Raw genomic sequence first — 20,516 nt, 5'->3', positions numbered from 1 at the left:
TTAATATGCTGCATACTGCAGTGAGGACAGGGCATCCAAATAGTTTCAAACTATTATAACGAGTTAAAAATTGCCCACTGGTAACTATTTAAAGGTCATTACTTTTTATATATATAGTGCATGTATTCAGCTATCAGAAATGTGGTACTACATTGTTGGCCATAAAGGGAAAAGTTGGACAAGTTCTAAAAAGAGATCAAAGCCTGGGCCAGATCCTCAATTAAAGTCAAATTAATTATATCCATGTACATGAGCAGAGGATGTTTTATAGACTGAAAAAGAGGTTGTGTCAGAACAACAGTTAGGTGACAAACCACCACTGGTGTCACTGCAGTTCTGACTGTTCTTGGCCAAAATATTCAAGAACAAACACTTACTACGTTGAACAATGTAGTAAAAAACAACCCATGCAGCATTGAATTCATGTGTCTTCTCACTTCCTTACAAAACAGACCCTCTTCTTGCCTTCAGGACAAATGAAACTGCAAAAATAATAGATGACAGCAACGTATACCCTGCTCCCACCTTTAAAACCAACCTATATATCCTCAGAATTAACTTCACCCGCAAGAAGAAATAAAACCTGTAAGAGTACAGTAATATGCAGCATTTGTGTTTAGCAAATCCTGTGGCTTTGGGGTAAGGTATTTTATGATCTTGGAAAATCAGATATTTTTTTTTCTAAAGTTAAACAAAGGAAAACAGCTAAACAATGCATTCACTAACGTTACACCCCTGAAGAGTACATTGTTTCATTCTCCTAACAATGAAAAAATTCTATTCTTCCCTCTTCTGTTGTTAAACTAGTAATGCCTTGGTTTTCATATACACGTGCTACATAGTAATAAGTTCCTTTTTAAACAAACAGGTTAGAACAGTGGGAAAAAAAAAGACTAAGCAAAAAAACCTTCAGGTTTTAAGTTTCTAAGTGGAAGGATAATAGTTTGGCCAGAGCAGCAGGAAACTGAAAATATCAATTTAACATGACTGACTTATTGTGATTTACAGGTGGTGTTAGATTTTGTTGGTGGTTTGTGGTTTTTTTTCCGAATAATCCTGCAGTTCACAAAAGTTCTCTGTTTGGTCACAAATAGAGGAAAAACTTAGAAAAGGACTAAGAACAAGGGAAGATATTGGATGAAAGGGAACTGAGAAAAACTATCAAAACAAGAGTAAAGCAAAAAGGACTAAAACAGGCTTTATACAGTCCACATGGATTAAGACTCACTTATTTGTAATTCTGAATAACAGAAATTAATGCTGGAAACATTTGCTGAACTGTATTTGCACTTTTTATTGTAAAGGTCAAAGAGGTGTATAATGGTTTTGCGAAGAGAAAAAAGTACCTGTAATAAGTTCTATTACTTACTATATTTGCTCTGTAACACTAAACCAAAGAGCAATGAACTGTACCTTTGGAAACCCTAAGGAATTGCCTTTTATAGCTGAAAGGTCAAAACAGAATTTGAAAGAGCAGCTATTAAGTTACATGGTCTTTATGTATCGTTCAGAGTTTGCCAGTGAATTTATAGGAATTTCTGTGTTGGATAACAGAGATAGGACTTGTTCCTGTTTAGTATTAAATAGGAGACCACAATCCCTTTTGCATATAATCCTCTGCCACAACACACACAAAGTCTTTCAAGCATATTCCCTTGCTTTTGTATGTATCTGTACTTACTCAAAATGAACACAAACCTATTCCATAAGCACTTCCCTGTTCTTCCAAGGCAGAAGCTGGCACAAGTGCAAACATGCAGCAGAGTTGGGTTAGGGTAGCCGACAAGTATGTGGTAGCTGTCCCGTCCCTTATGTATTTTGCAAAAGCACTGTCAGTTCATGGGAAAGCTCTCTGAAGTTGAATGAGATGGCAGGAGGGCTGGCGATACAGGAGCTGCACTGAGAATGTCATCTATTTAAGCTGCACCTAACACCTTGACATTTTGTCTTAGGCACAGCATTGGGATACTGTTTCACTGTGCTGGCTGGGCAGGGACTGCTGCACTCCCTTTCTGCCTGGACAGGGGAGCCTGGAGAACAAATATATCCACAGAGAAGTTTTCTACGCTTGGACACTAAACTGTTGGGATCTTCCATGCTGCATTTTGCAAATTATTGCCTGATACGTACCCAAGAGCAGTTTCTCTGATCCTTCCCTTCTTTCCGCACATGGGATGTGAATGAAATGAAAACCTCCACACTTCCTACTTAAACCAGAGTTACAACAATCTTCTTCTTTGGATGCTTTATCCAGCTCAGGGCTAGATAGCAGATACTGTCCCCGCTCAGAGTTACAAGGAAAAAACACATTCACCATTCCAGCTTTGGATCCTCCCTGGGAAACTCATAATGATGTAAGATATGGATTTTATAAAGGAAATGCCTCACAGCAGTCACCACTCTAGAGCAAAATTTAAATTATTTCTTTTATTGAGGAGAAAACCAAGGCAACTGCTGACATTTTTGTGGCAAACACTGTAACTATCCTTTCTGCCAAACAGGAACGTTTATCCATCTGGCTTGTTAGGAGTCTATGCTCCAGTGAATCCAGGTCAAATCTGTTTTACTTCTGTGCAGTGGAAACTATTTTGAGAAGGCCTGTGCAAGGCCAACAGACTGAGACAACCAGCTATGCAGAGCTTTGAGCACAATTACTGTGCAACAAAAAAGAAAGCTTTCTGCTCTATGTACCATTAGATCACCTAGATCTAAATGTGTCAAGGCTCATTCTGGGTGGTACTACTGGGTACGAAAGTATTGTTATTTCTATGTATCATTGAGAAGAAGTTCTAATGATTAGAGTCTGGAACTTTTATGCTGAGAAAGTACCCTACTAGCATGGGAACTCACTGAAATAAAGTTAAACACAAAATAGGATTAGCAGAATAGTCCCAGAAGGGGTGGGGGAGGGTGGGGGTGGTGTTTGAGGAACAAACCACACAGATTGTGTAAAACAGAATAACCAAATAAAATAAATAGCTTCCATGAATAAATTTGTTGTTCAACTGATAAGTTACAGTCTTCCAGTGATTTTTTTCAGTTACATCTCTATTCTAAGTTAAATATGCTTAGTACATTCTCTGTAAAGCAAACATAGGATTACAGAATAACATAGGGGAGGCCATCTAGTCCAACACCTGCTGAAAGCAGGTCTCCCCTCAGATCAAGTAGGTCAGGTCTGTGTCCAATTCACTATTGAATACCTTCAAGGTAGAAGATTCTACAGTCCCTCTGGCCAGCCTCCTCTGGGTCTTAAATGGTGACATTCATGGTAATAAAAAACAAAAACATAAAAAAAAATCCTGGTATCTTGTCAAGTTTTTCATTTTGGAAACCTGTTTCATCCTATCCCTGTACAGCCCTGACAAGAGTCTGACAATTTTCTCCATAACTACCTATTAATTAGCTGAAGACAGCGATTAGATCCCTTCCTAGCCTTTTCATGACTAACTAGTATGGTAGTTTTAACTTTCATCACCAGGGAAAATAGTTTTGCACTCAGTACATTTCCTACATTTTTTTTAATGATAGGATTTAACTATGGACCTAGCTGTATGTAAAAGGATGAGATCATCCTATATTCACATAATTTCTCTCTTACTCTGTCTTACAAATTAAATACATTTCCATGCTATATTATATTCTTAAACCTGTGCAGAATTACCTAAATTTTCTAAAGATGTCTAAAGCAAACGCAAACATTTGTCAGGCAAACCATGAATGGCAAAGTTAAGTGTTAGCCACAAAAAAATAAATTATATTGCATGTTTAAGCAATAATGAGAATAACATGTTTGTGACACAGTCCTTGAAACCACTCCCTACATTTTGAACAAAGCACTTCTGCATTAACAGGAAAAGAGTGAATCCACACTTAGCAAGTGCATCCTTGAATCAGTTGCTGATAAAGCTACACAAGTCCTCTGTGCAAATCTCTTGCAAGTTCAATGTTCTAAATCATGGAAATTGTTAATTGTGCAAATATCTTTTGAGTCCTTTGTAGGGCAGCTACAGAAAAGGGGAAAGGGCTTCTATCTTAGATTCAGAATGTTCTATATTGTCAAGGTATATAATAGAAAGATAGATCAATTAGTGAGAGTAAAAAAAGGCAAAAGGAATGATATAACATTATCTTTGGGCCAAATTTCATAGAACAAGGAGAAAGCAAAAAGGAAGAATTTTTTTTTTTTTTTTTTTTTTCACTAGGGATGTCTCCAGAAGCCATCTCTCAAGGCTGGAGTATGAATAGTTCTTCAAGGCATGGCAAACCCTGAACTGGGCTAGAAGGACCATTGAGCCTCATGTTCTAGCAGAGATGTTGAATGAGCCAAGAGGGATCCTCACTATGTGATGTTTCAGTACCTCTCTCACTTACTGTTATACATGTATACCAAGCACAGTAATCTTTGAATGGTTAAATTATTAACCAGGTGCAGAGTGGTAAATTGCCACAACATTTGTCCCCATCAGACTTGTGGGCTCCCAAGAATTTAAAGGATCTGCAGTACAGAGTTGCAAGAATCTTATGAGAGGCAAATATGAACAGGCAGTGAGTGAGGTCACTCACTCTGCAAGCTCCAAGGCAAGAAAGAGAGAATATCATCACAGATATATTTCACAGTATGATTTAAGCCAAAGTTTTTATCAAAAGAAATCTTTAAACACAGCATTGTTGCACTCAACTTAGGCACATGAATTAATAAACAGCCAAGCTGCAGTCAGTAAAGTTCATGGTAAATGGCCAAGGGAAAAGATTTGTAAGTTTATTAATATTTTATAGTATTTTAACACTAAATGCGGTATACCTTAAATATGAAAGCAGTCCCGAATTTCCCACTTTCTTTAGGAAAATACACTACACAATCTTTTCAATACACAGGAAAATACAAGCATTGTTTTTCCTACTACCCTGAAACACTTTTCTCTCCCAGTTAAGAAGGTGAATTAGGTTCCCAGGAGAAATTTCTATTTTTCTCTATCATCTGTTCTTCAGTATCCAAATAAACACAAAAGGGAAGACTGAAAACACAGCAAAAGAAATTGAGGATCCCTAAGGAAAAGAGACAGGAGTTTCTGTCAAGGATCAAGAGGGGATTAAGCATAAAGTCAGTTAGAGGGAATGATGCTGGAAGAAGAGATTTACTAGAAAACAAAACTGCCTTGCAGTTGAGGACACTGGAATGTCTGCAAACCTAATACTGGGAAAGAAGAGGAGGAGCAGACTTTCCCAGTGTCTTGGGGAGCACTTTCTTTACTTTTCTTGGCTCAGAGAAATCTCACTGTACAGTAAGACATTCTTTGGAGATAAACAAAGTATGATAGGTGACAACAGCCATTTTCACTGATCAAGAGGCAATATTATCGATACCATAGAAATAAAACCCACAGTAATTCCTGTTTGTTGCCTGATCATTAAGGCTCCAGAGAGGATTTTTCTTTTGTTTTGTTTTGTTGTGGTGTTAGTTTTCTAAAGCAGTAAGGGAGTAAGATCCTTTCAGACAGGGAGAAGGGATTAGTGCATCTTGTTGATGATTCAGGGTCAAGCCTGGCAATGTAACTGCTGGGACATTTCTTAGCAGTAATGAGGAAGCTATCTGGAAAAAGGAAAAGAGGGACTCAGTATCAGTGGCCACAGCAAACTGTGTTACTACAAAAAATTCAAGTTACTGACATCAAAGAAAGAGAGTGAAGAAACAGACTGAGTGGGACATTTGCCAGTGGTTCCCTCACCTGCTGTGAAGGGCCATCATGCCCTGTCCAACTTGCCTAGAGTTTTTGTGCCAAGCTGTAACAGGCCCCAAAATGTCTTTTACTCAAACTACGAAAAAAAACCTCCTGAGTTTATTTTTTTTTTCTGGTGAGGTGGAAGGACCAGGTGAAAGAAGGACCATGACAAATAAATTAGCAAAAGAGGGGCCAGCACCACGCATCTGAGAGAACGCTTTGGCACAGGCACGGCCACTGAAACGATGGAAAACAGGAGCAGCCCCAGAGGACCTCCTCAGCCCCGGCATTCCTCTTTTCCCTCCCTCAAGCCTCCAATGAATATGTCTCTGTTTCAGAAGTATGTGAGTGGGTCAGGCTGTGGCCTCAGCCCAGATCTGAGCAGCAGCTTTCCCCCTGTGGCCTTCAGCCCCTGGTGCAGAAGGAGGATGTGTCCCACCCCATGCAGCCGCGGCCTGCGCAGAGGCCTGAGGGCAGCACAGGTGCCTCCTGGTTGCTGGTGTCTGTGGAGGCCTCTCATCTGAGGTTCAGTAAGAATTAACAAGCTCATACCAAGTCCTGCTTATTCGCAAACCAGGTTAAAGTTGAAGATGTGTAATATAGATATCCCAATTAGATGCAAAAACTAAGTAGAAACTAGACAAATTACAAGTGAGGTCTAAATTAACTAAGGCTGTGATTAATTAGACCTATCACAATTGATGCATAATCTGTAATTTATGCCATGCTGTATTAACTGATCATGTGGTTTATTCTACACACAGAACAAGATGATTTAGGTTATTGGGAGACAGGCTGAAGTGACATACAGCAGACGTATCGAGGGAAGGGGAGGAGACCTGGAAAAAGCTCCAAGACCTGTGTTTGCTCATCCTTGACATCACACTTACCTTATGAAAGTCATAGCTCCAGTGGCAAGGTCTTGCAAATCTACCAGCCAACCAGTGTGAGAAGATACAGTGATGCCAAGATGCAGATTAGAAGTAAATGCTGTTAAAATAACCTCTCATATCTGTTATTCCAACTCATGTTTCTTTAGGGCTTTCTCCACCTGACATTCTCATGCAAGCTTCTCACAGGCGTGCATTATGGTGGCACAGCTCTGTACTTGCCATATGTCTCAGGTCTTCCTTTGAATCCACCTGCCATGTGTCTCAGGTCCTTCCTTGAATCCTCTCCAGCTGCGTTCTGGTTGACTGCTTCCCTTCCTCTGCCACACATCACTGTGTGGCTTCATACAGCCTTCTTGTTCCTGTATTTCCATGAGTTCCTACTACCTCCAACAGCCATCAAAACAAATTCTTGTAACTGTTGTGTAAATATACTAATACATTTCTTTTATTACATAAGAAGATGTGAATACATGAATAAATGATCATACAAAGTTCAGGCCTGGGTACATGTAGTTGCCTTGCTAGCATTTTGACTGCTCTGCAAGCTAGCTCTTGTCCTGTTGGCAACTCTGCCTCCATAGAGAAATCTTGCACCAGAAAGGCTCTGGGCATAAAGAAAACTAAGGCACTAACTGCATCAGTCCCAGAAACAAGAGATTCAATGATTTTCTAGTGCAAACCTGACTAGCTTACAGCACTGACGTTTTTGTCTGATAAAAATGATAATGATATTGTTAACAGTTAGGGCCCCATAAGAGGGTTTCTCTGCATGAACTCAAGCTTGAGTGTTACACTTAATCTGCAGTTACATTTTAAATTGTGTTTATATTATAACTTAATTGAAGTGTGCATACGATTTCCTACAAATAGTACTTTCAATTGTTATACTATATCAATAATAATTATAACAATTTATACATTCATTCCATTTAGATTATGTGCAATATGCTTCAGAATAACTAGATCTTTTGACAACTGCTGTAGTAGCTAATAACTGTCACTACTATGAAGCTTGAAGCTTCATAAACTCACCTTCAGAACTCTCTTCTTTCTAGCAACATCTTTGATTGTTTCCATCTACGCGTTCAGCCCCGGCCATAGCAATAACTTCTGTCTTCATACAGAAAAAAACATTCTTACTCTCTTCTGCCAACCTAATGTCAGTATTCAAGTTCATCGACAAAAAAAATAACCACAGGATTTTGTTTACAATGATTACAAATTCATAATTCTGTCTGTGTCTCAGAATTTTGCACAGCATATTGGCAATTAATATGCAATTAATGCTTGGAGACCCATTGATTGTGTTACACCTCTACAAAGCAAAGTGTTGACACATTCATTTTTATTTCAAACAGCATGCTGTAGACTATATGGAGTAGGGATTATATTGAATACACTTAGCATGTTCTGAACTCAGGCACAACAACTCCCCAGGAATGCATTGTCACCAAAAAATTTGAAAATGGAAAAAAAATCCAGGGATTTTTATGGTTTATTAAATACAGAATTATATTATTGTAGACAAAAAGTCATCTCTGGTGTTTATTAGGAAAAGGCCTCAGGCAATTGCAGAGGGTTGTGCTGTTTCTGTGTGAGGAAGAAATAGCGGATTTCTGAAAATAACTTCCCATGAATGGCCACAGCTATGGGCACAGCTGTTGACCAACAAGTAGGCTACAGAGAAGGCAAATTAGAATGCAAAGGATTATAATAAAACAAAATAGAGATAACGCAAATTCATATGCTGTAAAACTGAAATAGAATATAACTTTCAAAGAAGTGGGATTAATTTAAGAAATCCTAGAAGCTGTTACACACATGGTACGTTTTCCTTCTGGCTCAAAAATACTCTCTCTTTTAATGAAAAGCTGTTTTACAGAAGTACATCTTATACCTTTCCAAATCAAGAGTCCTCAGGTTTCCAATAGGTTCCCAACTGGGAGCTCTTCCCCATAGAATGGGACTGAATGACTTCCGATTATGACTCAACATTTCAAATATCTCACTTCAAACATCTTATGCCAAGTTTCAACAAAATCCCAGTAAAATAATGCCAAAGAGACTGACTGTGAGAAGATCGTGTTATCAGGAAGACAGCATTTAGTTACACTACAAATTCATATAATTGCAGGATATGCTATTTAACAGTTTAAGGAGCAGCCAGTGCTTTCTTTGCTGCACTTAACAAGTGAAAATACAATTAAAAATAGGGCTTATAACTTAGGTGGCATAAACAATTATGGTCTGGGAAAATAATTAGCATTTCTTATTACATTTTTTGTTTGTTGTTACTCTAAAACAGGGATCCTCAAACTTTTTAACCAGGGGGCCAGCACGCCGATGAAGTGGCAGGCAGTCATCTGCGGCTGCTTGGTTTTCCCCCCCAACCCCCGGCGGGGGGTTCTGTAAATACTAGGGGCCGGATTGAGGAACCTGGGGGGCCGTATCTGGCCTACGGGCCGTAGTTTGAGGACCCCTGCTCTAAAATGATCAGAAAGTATACTAAAATTATCATCAAAACAGAAGATGATAATAAAAATTACCAAAAGATGAGAAAGATGCAACAAACAGAATTTATCTACATCTGAAGGATTAAAATGGCAAAGTTAACCACATTTCTTCTCTGAGAAGGATACATTGACTGTACACTAGATAACAGTACTCATTTGGAAAGCAACAAACATTTTAAAGGGCTTACTTGAATCTCTTTCTCTATTTAAAGATATTAGAACTAAAATCTCAACATGTATATACCTATCAAAATGAAAGCTCCTTCAGGCTTTTTATGCATTTTTGCACTTAGAGTGAATTGCCAATGAGTCTTCAAAATAATAACCGTATTTTTGCAGAATATGTTTTAAATAGTTTACAATACCACCTAAGACACTTCATGAACTTCTAATTTTAAGTAACTGTCAAAAAATGTACTGATACTACTGCAGGTTTGGTGTTAAGTATTTAATGGATTTTGAACTTGGGCAGACCTTAAACAAATAATGGACATTCTACACTAAATATTAATTAGATGGACTTTACAGTATAAATTTGTTCAGAGATGCTAGAGAGTAAAAATGAATACATCTTTACAGACTAGCTCTATATTGCTTTGTGGCTAGTTTATAATATGGACACACAGACAAATATGGACAGTTTTGATGTTTGTATGCGTGCCATGCAAAAAAAATGGCATCAAAAGACATGAGACAGCCCAGATCTCTCTTTCTGGCCACCTTCCACACTGGTAACAAAGGTTGCTGACAAACAAAAGCACTGAGAGAGCTGGTCAATGTCACTGTGAGGTGACAATCAATTATTTGAGGAAGGCCTTTGTGATCAGGAGGTTCCTAAGGACTGGGAAGAAAGTGAATGGCACTCATTTTCAAGAAGGGCAAGGTGGAGTATGTGGATAACCTGGGAAGGTGATGAAGGAAATCCTCTTAGAAAGCTGCAAATTATCCTCGAAACCATTCCCGAACGTATGAAGTACAAGAAGGTGACTGGGAGTAGTCAGCATGTGTTTACAAAGGGGAAATTATGCCTGACTCACCTGACATCCCTTCAGGAAGTGGTGACTGGCTCAGTGACTATGGGGAGAGCAGCTGATGCTGTTAATACTGATTTTAGCAAGGCTTTCAACACAGTCTCCCATAACATTCTCATAAACAAACTGTATGGACTAGGTAAGTGTCCAGCGAGGTGTATTGAAAACTAGCTGCACTGCTGGGCTCAAAAGTTGGGAACAGTTGCACAAAGTCCAGCTGGAGATCTGACAGGACTTTTGCGCAGTTCAAAGTGAAGCGTAAAGTCCTGCATATGGGGAGGAACTACCCCATAAACCAGTATACGCTGGGGACCTACCAGCTGGAAAGCAGGTTTACAAAAAAGTCCTGGTGGACACCAAGCTGGACATGAGCCAGCAGTGTGCTCTTGTAGCGAAGAAAGCTAATGGTTTCCTGGGCTGCATTAGGCAGATTATTGCCAGCAGGCCAAGGGGAGGTGGTCCTTCCTCTCTGCTCAACCCTGGTCAGACAAAGCTAGAGTGCTGAGTCTAGTGCTGGTCTCCCCAGTACAAGAGAGACATGGACACACTGGAAAGAGTCCATCAAAGGGCCACAGAAATGATTGGGCCACCTTTCAGATAAGGAAAGGCTGAGAGAGCTGGGACTGCTCAGCCTGGAGCTGAGAAGGCTCCTGGGGATATCACCAATAACTATAAATACTTGATGGGAGGGAGTAGAGAAGGCAGAGCCAGACCCTTATCTTTGGTGCCCACTGACAGGATGAGAAACCATGGGCATAAATTGAAAAAGAGGAAATCCCTTAGGGACGTAAGAAGAAAACAAAAATTCTGCAAAGATGGTCAGATGCTGAAACAGCCTGTCCAGGGGGGTGTGTAGTCTCCATCCTTGGGGATATTTAAAAGCCAAGTCAACATTGTCCTGAGCAACCTGCTCTCACTGACCCTACTCGGAGCAGGGAATTAGAGTAGATGATCTCCAGAGGCACCTTCCAGCCTCAGCTGGTCTGTGAGTCTGTGAAATTTCATCAGTTTATAGGTTGAGCAACAGTTTCTGGAAGCACTCCAAGACAGACACAACACCTCTTAGGAGGAACTCATAGTCCATCAAAAAAACCCTCCACAGACTGACTTATTGCACTAGGAAAAAAATGATTCCTTGGTTACTATTTAGGGCTAAGATGTTTTTCACATTCTAGATAAGAATTTCTGAAATAAGAAGTAAATAAACTTTGCGTGTATGACAGGTAGATTTAGGAAAAAAAAAAACAAAACAACTCTGGCCCCATTTGGAACAAGTCCTTGTTCAAACCACATCTTTCCTTCATTTAAAGGGAGGATTACTGGTCAAGTAAACTTTGCTTCACATTTGCCTGCAACATGTCAAGAGTAAAATGAATCAATTCAGCAGTAGCAGCAGCTGGGAAGACTCAGCAAAACAAGTGTTAAGTCAGCTTAAGATAATATGCAAAAATTAGCAAGCCTTCTTGGAGGAGGAAAGGGCTTATTTAAAGCAGCTAAAGCAGTACAGCAATGGATGTGCATGACTCAGAGAAAAGAGAAAGTGGCAAAAGGACTCAAGAGAAAACAAGGGAGCTGACAACAGTATCTGTAGATTTGGCCTTCACAATTCAGCCACTGTTCCCTAAGAAAAATGGGCTTGTCCTTACAAGATGAAAGCTTGGATGTTCACCGTCACTCAGTTTGTTTCAAAATATAAAATATTTCCAAATACATTCTTTTAGCTGTAACACTTGAAAAACACTATTAAGTTAGCAACTGTGCTAAAAATAGCAGTAATTCTGAATTGATTATGAATAGACATGCCTTGTTTTGAACAGGAAATAGAGATGGATAACATAATCCAATAGATTTCCTTTCCCAAGGCAAAAATGTGTCCCAAATTACATTCTTTAAACCTTTACATCAGTCAGGTAATCAGGTCAGAAATACCATTTCACTGGGGATATCTTTTAGTCCTAACAGCAGAATTTGATACAATTAAGTACAAATTCAACTTATATGCTGTCTAGAAAGCATCTTGATTTAAGCAACTTCTTTTAAATCTATACTAGTATCACTGAGCTACTCTGTATGTAAGGAATGGAACTTTAAACAATTACAGAGGGGAAAAAAGACCAGATATGTGATTATTTTTTACATTTATAAAACTTTCCCCCCCCCCCATTAAGTGTTAGACATCCTACTGTTTGATAACTGCTCCTGAAATTCACCATTTATTTCACAGTTTTAAGTTTCCCCCCTTGCTGCTGTTAGAGATTTTAGAGTTGATTTATTTAATTATTAGGAAGAACAGAAGGGACAGAATCAACCCTATAACATGCTTGTCTTTTACAGACTACTATAAAAGGAATTGTTCTCATGTTGGCGAGAAAACAAGAATTCCTTTTTGTGAAAAGTTACTTGGCTTCACCTTTGGTTTCCATTTAACATCTGATGCAAGTGAAACTTTCTCCTCTGTAAACAGAGTATAAGCAATGCAAACACTTTAATCTGGATCTTCTGCATTTTTGGGGAGTGAGTAACGATCAGTTGACCAAGCATTTATAAAATTTGCCTTACAATTTGGTGTAAAAATATACCGATTTCTATTTTCAGCATCGTTTGCAGAGTTTGAAAGGGTGGGGCAGGTAATACGCATAAAATATTTATTAAATCATACGATAAGAGAAGGTTGGCAGTAAACAAAGTCAAACAAATAATAGAAATAATGTATTCCTGATATCTAGTGCAAACTAATGATTCATTTCGAGCTGCTAACAATCTTTGCTAAATGTAACATGAAAAAGTCTAAACGCAGTTTGTTCAAATTAGTAAGGCTGTACATATAACATCCACAAATTTACCATCAGTCCATCACAGGCTGGTACATTCTGAGTTTCCTCTTCCCTTTTGTTTTGACAGGCAGTTTTAATAAACTCTTTAAAATGGGTAGGATCACTGCCTCTGAGGCAGTCCCACCTGGATCTCTCTGCAGCAAGGAATGCCTCTGTCCTTCTTGCTCCCCCTGGCCCCAAACAGACATCCTCACATTTTCCTTTCTTATGAGTTGACCGGCTTTGGGATGGGTTAGGCAGCCAGCAAGAGTTAGGGAGCTGGCTTATACATTTTAAGTCCAGGAATGCAACAGGGTAGCTTTCTGTCTTAACAGCATCTTTCCCCATATTGAAGAAATGGGAACAAATCTTCTCAGTTATTCCCACCTTCAGCATCAGCCGTTTACATCAGAATGTGTCGTGGGCTTCTACCTGCTTATTTACAGCATTCATCATCCAGGAACTTTATAAGGTGCTCTTTAACACCTCCAATAACACTATTTAATGTTATTAACCTTTTAGAAAATGGAGTGTCTGCATTAATTTTCCACCACCTCAGCAACAGCTGGGAACCTCTGAGCTTTGTTCAGAGAAAAATAATGAATGAACAGCCTTTCCCCCAAAGGAAAACCTTAAAATATTGGGGGAAAACACAAATGAGAGAATAAGGTGAAGGGAACTACTGAAATATTTGTGCGTTACAAGAGCAGGAAGACGGTTAGGAGGGAGGAGGACAGATGGACAGAGACCTCAGCATTCTCCACCATTCTTTTGATGCATACACCATGAGCAGAGTGATAGCTGGGTCAAAATAGTAAATAGGTCTCACTGCAGAAATGTTTCTTATGAGAAATTTGTACCTGGTTAGGACCAATAAGGAGATTAATCAATCAATCAATCAACCCTTTCTTTCTTTTGTCTCCCCACCCCCATCCCCCGCTCCCACTTCTTTCCTCCCCCCTCCTGCCACTGCAGTCCATGACCTTCACAAGAAAACACTTCTGCTTTCCTAACAGGCTGCAAGCCTCCAAGGACCAGCACTGCTTTCTGGGAGAGAAAACTGTTACCTCACTCAGAATTCAATCAAAACCTGAATGTACGAAGTGAAAAATAAACCAAGGACATCATTATTCCATCTCATTGTGATTTGGCTTGCCTTCAAATCTTATACCCTGTATATCTGAAATAGCAGCAACGCCTCCATTAGCTGAGCCTTCCAACACTTTATTCAAAGTATCTTTCAAAACAAAAAGGCAGAAATGTCAAATTCCAATCACCCTTTAGATTCCTTCAATTCCCAGTGCCACACACAATTAAAAGCCTTACCCATGGGTAATTTCCCATAAAAAACAGCGTGCATGCATGCAGACACTCTGCCACGTGGGCGGGTGCCAATTTTAGAACATGGCAAGCACCAGTGGGGCGAGACAGCATCCCGTGCTCACAGGCACGCTCCCGCAGTCAGCATAATTGATTCTTCACAAGCGATAACAACTTCCACACTTTATAGGAAATCTAGGTTATCTGGCATCCAGCAGGACAATGCCATGTACCTAGTCCAATGTGTATTGCAAGTAAATTTTTGCCCATCTTCTTTCTAAGTTTATATTAAGAATATCACATACTGGGTTTGCTGTTTTTACTGGGATATTTTTGGAGGGCAAGAAACCCACAGTCTTCTCACTTTACTGGCAGTCACAGGAATGAAGTGGTTAAAAGAAACAGTCACAAAGGGTTTTATTAGCCTGACTAAAATACTGTCTCTCCTTCTATGGTGCTCATAACTCCAGTAGGTCCCCAGGTATCTTTCAAAACTTTGTAGCAAAGGCAAGGAAAGCAAAATGTGATATTCTGAGTCCCCATTTAGGTCATCTCAACACACTAAAGAGTTTTAAGTTTGCTTGCTTTTTTGTTTGTTTGTTTGTTTAAAGAAATCACCAAACCATTAGGATACTTCATAGAAAAATACTGCAGAAAACAAAGTTATTCTTAGGACTAACATACTTTTGTAGTATTGTCTATGAGGAAACTTTTACAACTGCATCTTTTTAACAAATACAATTTGTTTTGGTTTTGGTTTTTTTTTTTTCTGCTGAAGGTGACCCTTTAAAAATGTTTTAAGAAAGAAATTAAGCATAAATGTGCCATCTTAACTGTTATCTTGTATGAACACATTCAAAATTACAAGAACATATGCTTTTGCTTGCATAATACTATTTCTTCTACATATGCTTGCAATACTTACAAACTGTATTTCGTCTTTAGGAATACAAGACTGTATGCAACTGATAAAAATTCAATCATATAGATATGGATTGTTTTCAGAAATACAGAATTAGAGAGAAGGAGGACCAGAAAACCTCCCAAATATTATCAGCCTCATCCTCTAAATAACACCCAAAAATTAAAATAGTACTTGCAACCAGAACCAAGAAGTTTCTAACTTAAAATCCAGCCTGTCTGTCCTTCAAAACATATAATTAAAAATGTTGTGACTTGTTGCACATGTGGCAAGTAACCTAAAAGGGAAATCTTTGTAGTCTCTGCAGCGAGTATACTGAACCCAAACAAACAAATCCTTTGCTCCACATGTGCTTTTCTGGGAAGATGAAAGAGCTTGTTCCCTGGCGCAGCCCAGCTGGCAAGCAGTTCTGCTAAGCCACACTCTGCTAACCATTATTTCTGCTTTCTACAAAGCTCAGTCTTCAATAAAGCACAATTATTTAAAAACCCCGGTGCTGTTCTGCTTCCCCTGACAGCGATACAGTATTATCGCAAGTGCACCCTCCTCGACAGCAACATGATGCTAAAGTTCCGCTAAATTTATCAAGGAGTCTTTTTCCAGAGGTTAGCTATAACACAGTACAATGCTTATCCTCCTAAATGATAATTAAGCTTTGGGGTAACATTTAATTGAAAATGTACTGTGAAAATCAACAAGTCAGCCTTTTCAAATCAAGGCAGCTTGGTTCACAATCCCGTTCAATGTGATTTTGTCTAACAGCAATCCATGACAAAAATATATGAGCTTAATCCTGTTCCCTCTGGCAATCATTTAAAAACACTTAACCCGTTGGACAATTCTGAGGCTCGAATAATTTCACGGTATTAGTCAAGGGTTAACCTTTTTCTACTAACATTATAACTTCTCAATTATAAATAACTCTATCTGATCGGTAACTATATTCTATTAGTAACATAACTGAATCTTTTCCTTTGGGCGGGGGGGGGGGGGGGGAAGAGAAGTGAGAGGGTTAATTTTTCACAGGATCACCAGCTTTGTATAATACACGCCGTCAGACTACTGTTCCTTGAATGTGGTCCCCGGCTCAATAACCCTTCTGGGAAGAGCCACAGCCAGCCGTGATGCCCATGGGCAGTCTAGGGACCAGGGGCAAGGGAGCAGACACCAGGGAGGAGCAGTCAGGATGAAGCACCCTCCTGCAACAGCTGAGGAGTGACTTTACCAGTAGTTCTTTCCTCACATCCAAATTCCAAAGAAATGTGCTGTCATCCTCCTCCTCCTCCTCCTTTCTCACTGAGTTGTCTTGAGCCACAGCAAATCACATGCCCAACAGGAGCAGCTTTATAACACAAAGAGGCTGGTGCTGCCAACCCAGTGCTCCCTGCAAGGTGCATGTGCATCACCAGGCTCATTTCAGAGGAGCTTCAGTGTGACCCCAGCATCCCACACACCCACAGAGAGTTTGTGCCCATCAGCTGAATCCAGTGTGCTTCTCTGAGTTCAGCTTCCTCCCAAATGGATGCAGGGCACAGCTTCCTCCCCCTGGGATGCACGCTGATAGATGGTAATTAGCAGGAACATCTGGGAATCTGCTTCAGAAATGCACTTCTGACCTGAGCTAAAGCACGAACCTAGATGGACCTCTGCTACAGTAAACCCATGATAACTGTAAGGGATCCCTTGTGGCCACCAAATTTCAGGCAGGATTAGTTTCTTTTCTGCGCTGGCTCTGGTTTGATGATTAATTCTATTTTTAGTTACTACTTTGTGCAAATCCAAGCAGAGAAAGCGGCTGCCTGTGTGCAACTGCAAGCAGAATTTGGTTCCATGTCAGACGAAGGACGCAGAAAGAGGATTGTATCTGTTAGAAGAAATACAGCATATGATACTGAATCCCCTACGGAGGATGGCTTTTAAGATAAAGTTCACATAATCTCATCTTAATTAAAACAAAATTAAATATATAATATCTCATTTCCCTGGCACTTTATTATTTAGGTGTCATTGTCAAAGACTGCAGAAATCTAGGAAGAGACAGTCACTGCCCCAAGGAGTTTCCAGTATAACTCAAGCAGAAGTAAACACTGAATAGCTCAGGAAAGAAAGTAAAGCCCTCAGTGATGAATAAATACCTTTATGTTTTCACAAAGGTCATTCTCAGCAGAAGTGAGAGAAAGCAGGGAACAAAGAACACACTTTTACTTTTGTGGCATGGGAGAAAGCAGAAGAGAAAAGGGAAGAGGTGAATGCAGAGGTGGATGGAGGGTTGGAAAGGGGACTTTAAGAAAACAGAAAGGATGGATTTAAAAAAACAATGCAGAGGTGTAAGTGACTGCTGTCACTTCTAAAAGCAAAAAGTTTTCATCTAATATAAAGAAGAAAAGCAAGCACAGGCAACAAGTAGAAGTGACATGTCCTGAATGAAGGCTGGGGATAAATTTTAAAGCATTATTTTGGACACACTTTGTCACAAAGCACAGCTTTAGGCTTTTCCTATTTTATCGATATACAACTATAAAAAACATTGACAACATTATCTAAAATTATATCGAGAAAAGTGCTGTGCCCTATAAAAGAGTAAGGATACAGGTGAGGAAATCAATTCAGCTAAATAATTCCCAAGAAGTGCTAGGACAGCTCCCTTTCATTTTAGATATGAACATAGTTACGTGACATAATTTAGCAAGTGATTTAATGGCTCTTGTCATGAATGCTATTCATCTGCTAGAAGCAGCTCTGGGTCTCTATTCATATTTTTCAAAAGCTCTAACACAGCTATTTTTTTTCTTTCTTTCACCTACTACGTCTTCAGAGTGCAATTATAACTTTTCAGCTAAGCAGCCAAGATCTTTCCCCCTTACTTAGCAAGCACCTGCCTGGCTTCCCTTGCAGCACCGTCTACTCAAGGCTGAGGATGAGCAGTCTGGGCTAATATTGTGACTCCCTTGGAAAGGGAGTATATAGAAAAATTAAGACAACAAATCCTCCTCATTGTTCTCCAAAGAGGAGTGGTGGAAAAGGCTGGGCACTACATGGTTTTCTCTAGAGCATGCTATCTTCCTCTGCCAACCAGGAGTAAAACCCCTTAAAGAAAAATCCACAACGTTTTTCCTTCCCAATACCACTCACAGTATTTTCCAAAGAGAAGCAATCTGTCTCCTAATTATTTAATACATGATGATGGTGATGTCATTTTTCTACCCCTTCTTGAACTGTCAGACTGTGTCAATAAGTAAAGGGTCCTATCACAGCAGGACCTCTCCCAGTGGTACAAAACTGTCTGGAAAATTTATGGCTGATTTAAATCTTATTTACTGCGCAAGAAAGCACAATTAAAGTTCATATTGAAAAAAACGGAAAGCAAAATTTGGCATAAGACCACTCCAGCACCCTTGTATTTTCTGTTTTAAGCTTATTTCCTGTCAAACATAACGAAATCTAACGTTATTTTCAGGAAGCTTCATCAGAAGTTAGGGACCATACAGTCCTCTAAATGTTATGGGGGGAAATGACAGTGTGTATGCATTCCCCTGCCTTTTATGATCAGAAAAATAAAGAAAAAAACCAGGAATTCTAGTATGATAAAGACACAGGACTAAGCTGAAAGTGGAAGAGCCAAAATAGATTAATTATAAAACAGGGGGCAGGGACCACAGATCAAGTTTGAACAATACTGACCCTTTATTTTTCCCCAGCACAATATGTTCTGGGAGCCTGGGTGGGGAAGAAAGATCATCTGGGAACATGGTATATGGATTTTAAAACTCTCTGTCACTCTTTCATTCCTGGTTTTCTTTAGTCTCTTAATCTTGACATCCTCTGTTTGTCATCTTACTGCACAGAAGGGATAGCTTTAAGCTAACTAACAAGTGGAAGCCTAGAAAACATGCCTGTTGTTTTCTGGGAAGCACATGGGGAGAGCTCAGCTGCTGCTCACTTTGAGCAAAACTGACACCCCCTCATTTGGTTGTTACCAGACAGTTCAGTGGCCAAAGAAGAGCACTCTTACTCTGTAAGTTAATATTAGGCAGTGAAACTGTGAATGCCATTAAAATTCAAAGAAACTGATTAATCCTTTGATGTGTTGTCAAATTATTAGAATAATTACACTTTTTTTCAAACTTATTGGTCTGTATTCTAGTCTCTCTTTATTAACCCCATGCTTTAATGAGTGGTAAACCTCAGGAAGAAATGGATTATTTTTATTCAAAGGAGAGCTGCGTACTGTTTCTGGAGCACTTCTTTTATACAGAACATACAGGATATTACGCCCCTAACAGAGACAAAAAAACTTTTTATTTTCACCCCTGGTGCTCTCCTCCTTTAGACTTGAAAAGTAAACATTTAAAAATGCATGCTGTTAGTGGGTTGCGTAGCACTAACTGCTCTGTCAAAGTGAATATGGTGATAAATTGTCAGTCTGTTCATACTTACAATCATCTTCCACTTCCTCATACCAAAGCATATGAGCAGACATGAAATCTCTCCACAAACAAAAAAAAAAGAGGAAAAAGAAAACAGCAGCAAAATATTTCTTGGCAAAGTATATTCCAACTTTGCTGCTCCAGTAGCTTTTGCTGAATTAGGCTTGTCCCTGTGTAACAATAGATGTGTCCCGCGAAAGCCCCAGCAGCTCTGCGGAGGAGAGCGCAGAAAGCACCCTGGTGGGATGCAGCTCTGGGCTGGCTGCCGGCAGGGTCTGCGTCCCAGGCAGGGAGAGGCAGGGATCCTCACTTCCACCCAGCCGGCATGGTAACTAATGCCAGTGCTCTTTGGAGGCCCCTAAATGTTTCAAATTCCAGGACCTGCGCAGAAGCAATGCTCTGTGCTTCCCTCAAAACAAAGTTGATTTCCCATAATAGGACAGCCCATGCACTCGACATATAAGGCTCTGCTTCCAGGGTGGCATGTGCAATGGATTTAAATTATCTGTTATGTCTTCCCAAGGAACATTTAGCTCTTCAGAGCTGGGTGAAGATATTTACTGTCCCTTTGTGCAGATCTCCTGAGAGCCCTATGAAACAGATTTGCCCACTCCCCAGCAAGTGACCCCCAGTCCACCCCCAGACAGGATCCTCCCTTTCCGGGAGAGAAGAGGTAACCCTCTTGTATTCAGCTGTTCTCTCCCAGATGAGACTTTTGGGATTGCAACCTCCCGCCCAAGCAGGGGAAAAAACAAACAAACCCAAAAATAGTGCTGTCGCCAAACTAAGTGTATAAATACTAACACAGGTTGTGATAAATCAGTAGGTGCTTTAAAAAAAAAAAAAAAAAGAAAAAAGTATTGACTTACAATTG

General features: G+C 39.7%; 1 protein-coding gene across 8 annotated transcripts in view; it reads right to left on the bottom strand.

Annotated features, from left to right (window-relative positions):
* The window catches only part of DMD (dystrophin), a 1,095,710-nt gene extending 1,075,517 nt beyond the window's left edge, over positions 1–20,193 (bottom strand). For 2 of the 8 annotated variants that reach the window (XM_037376983.1, XM_037376984.1), the window contains exon 1: positions 19,653–20,193. In XM_037376983.1, the coding sequence (XP_037232880.1) occupies positions 19,653–19,695 (43 nt within the window). In that variant the 5' untranslated portion in view covers positions 19,696–20,193. The remainder of the gene's footprint in view (positions 1–19,652) is intronic. The other 6 variants (XM_037376980.1, XM_037376985.1, XM_037376988.1 and 3 more) reach the window with 4 other exon arrangements.
* Between the last annotated feature and the right edge of the window lie 323 nt (positions 20,194–20,516).

The sequence above is a fragment of the Falco rusticolus genome, chromosome 2 (genome assembly GCF_015220075.1).
Source record: "Falco rusticolus isolate bFalRus1 chromosome 2, bFalRus1.pri, whole genome shotgun sequence".
In the NCBI taxonomy this organism is placed as follows: Eukaryota; Metazoa; Chordata; class Aves; order Falconiformes; family Falconidae; genus Falco; species Falco rusticolus.
Note: the sequence above shows the minus strand (reverse complement) of the source record. Positions and strands in the feature narration are given on the sequence as shown.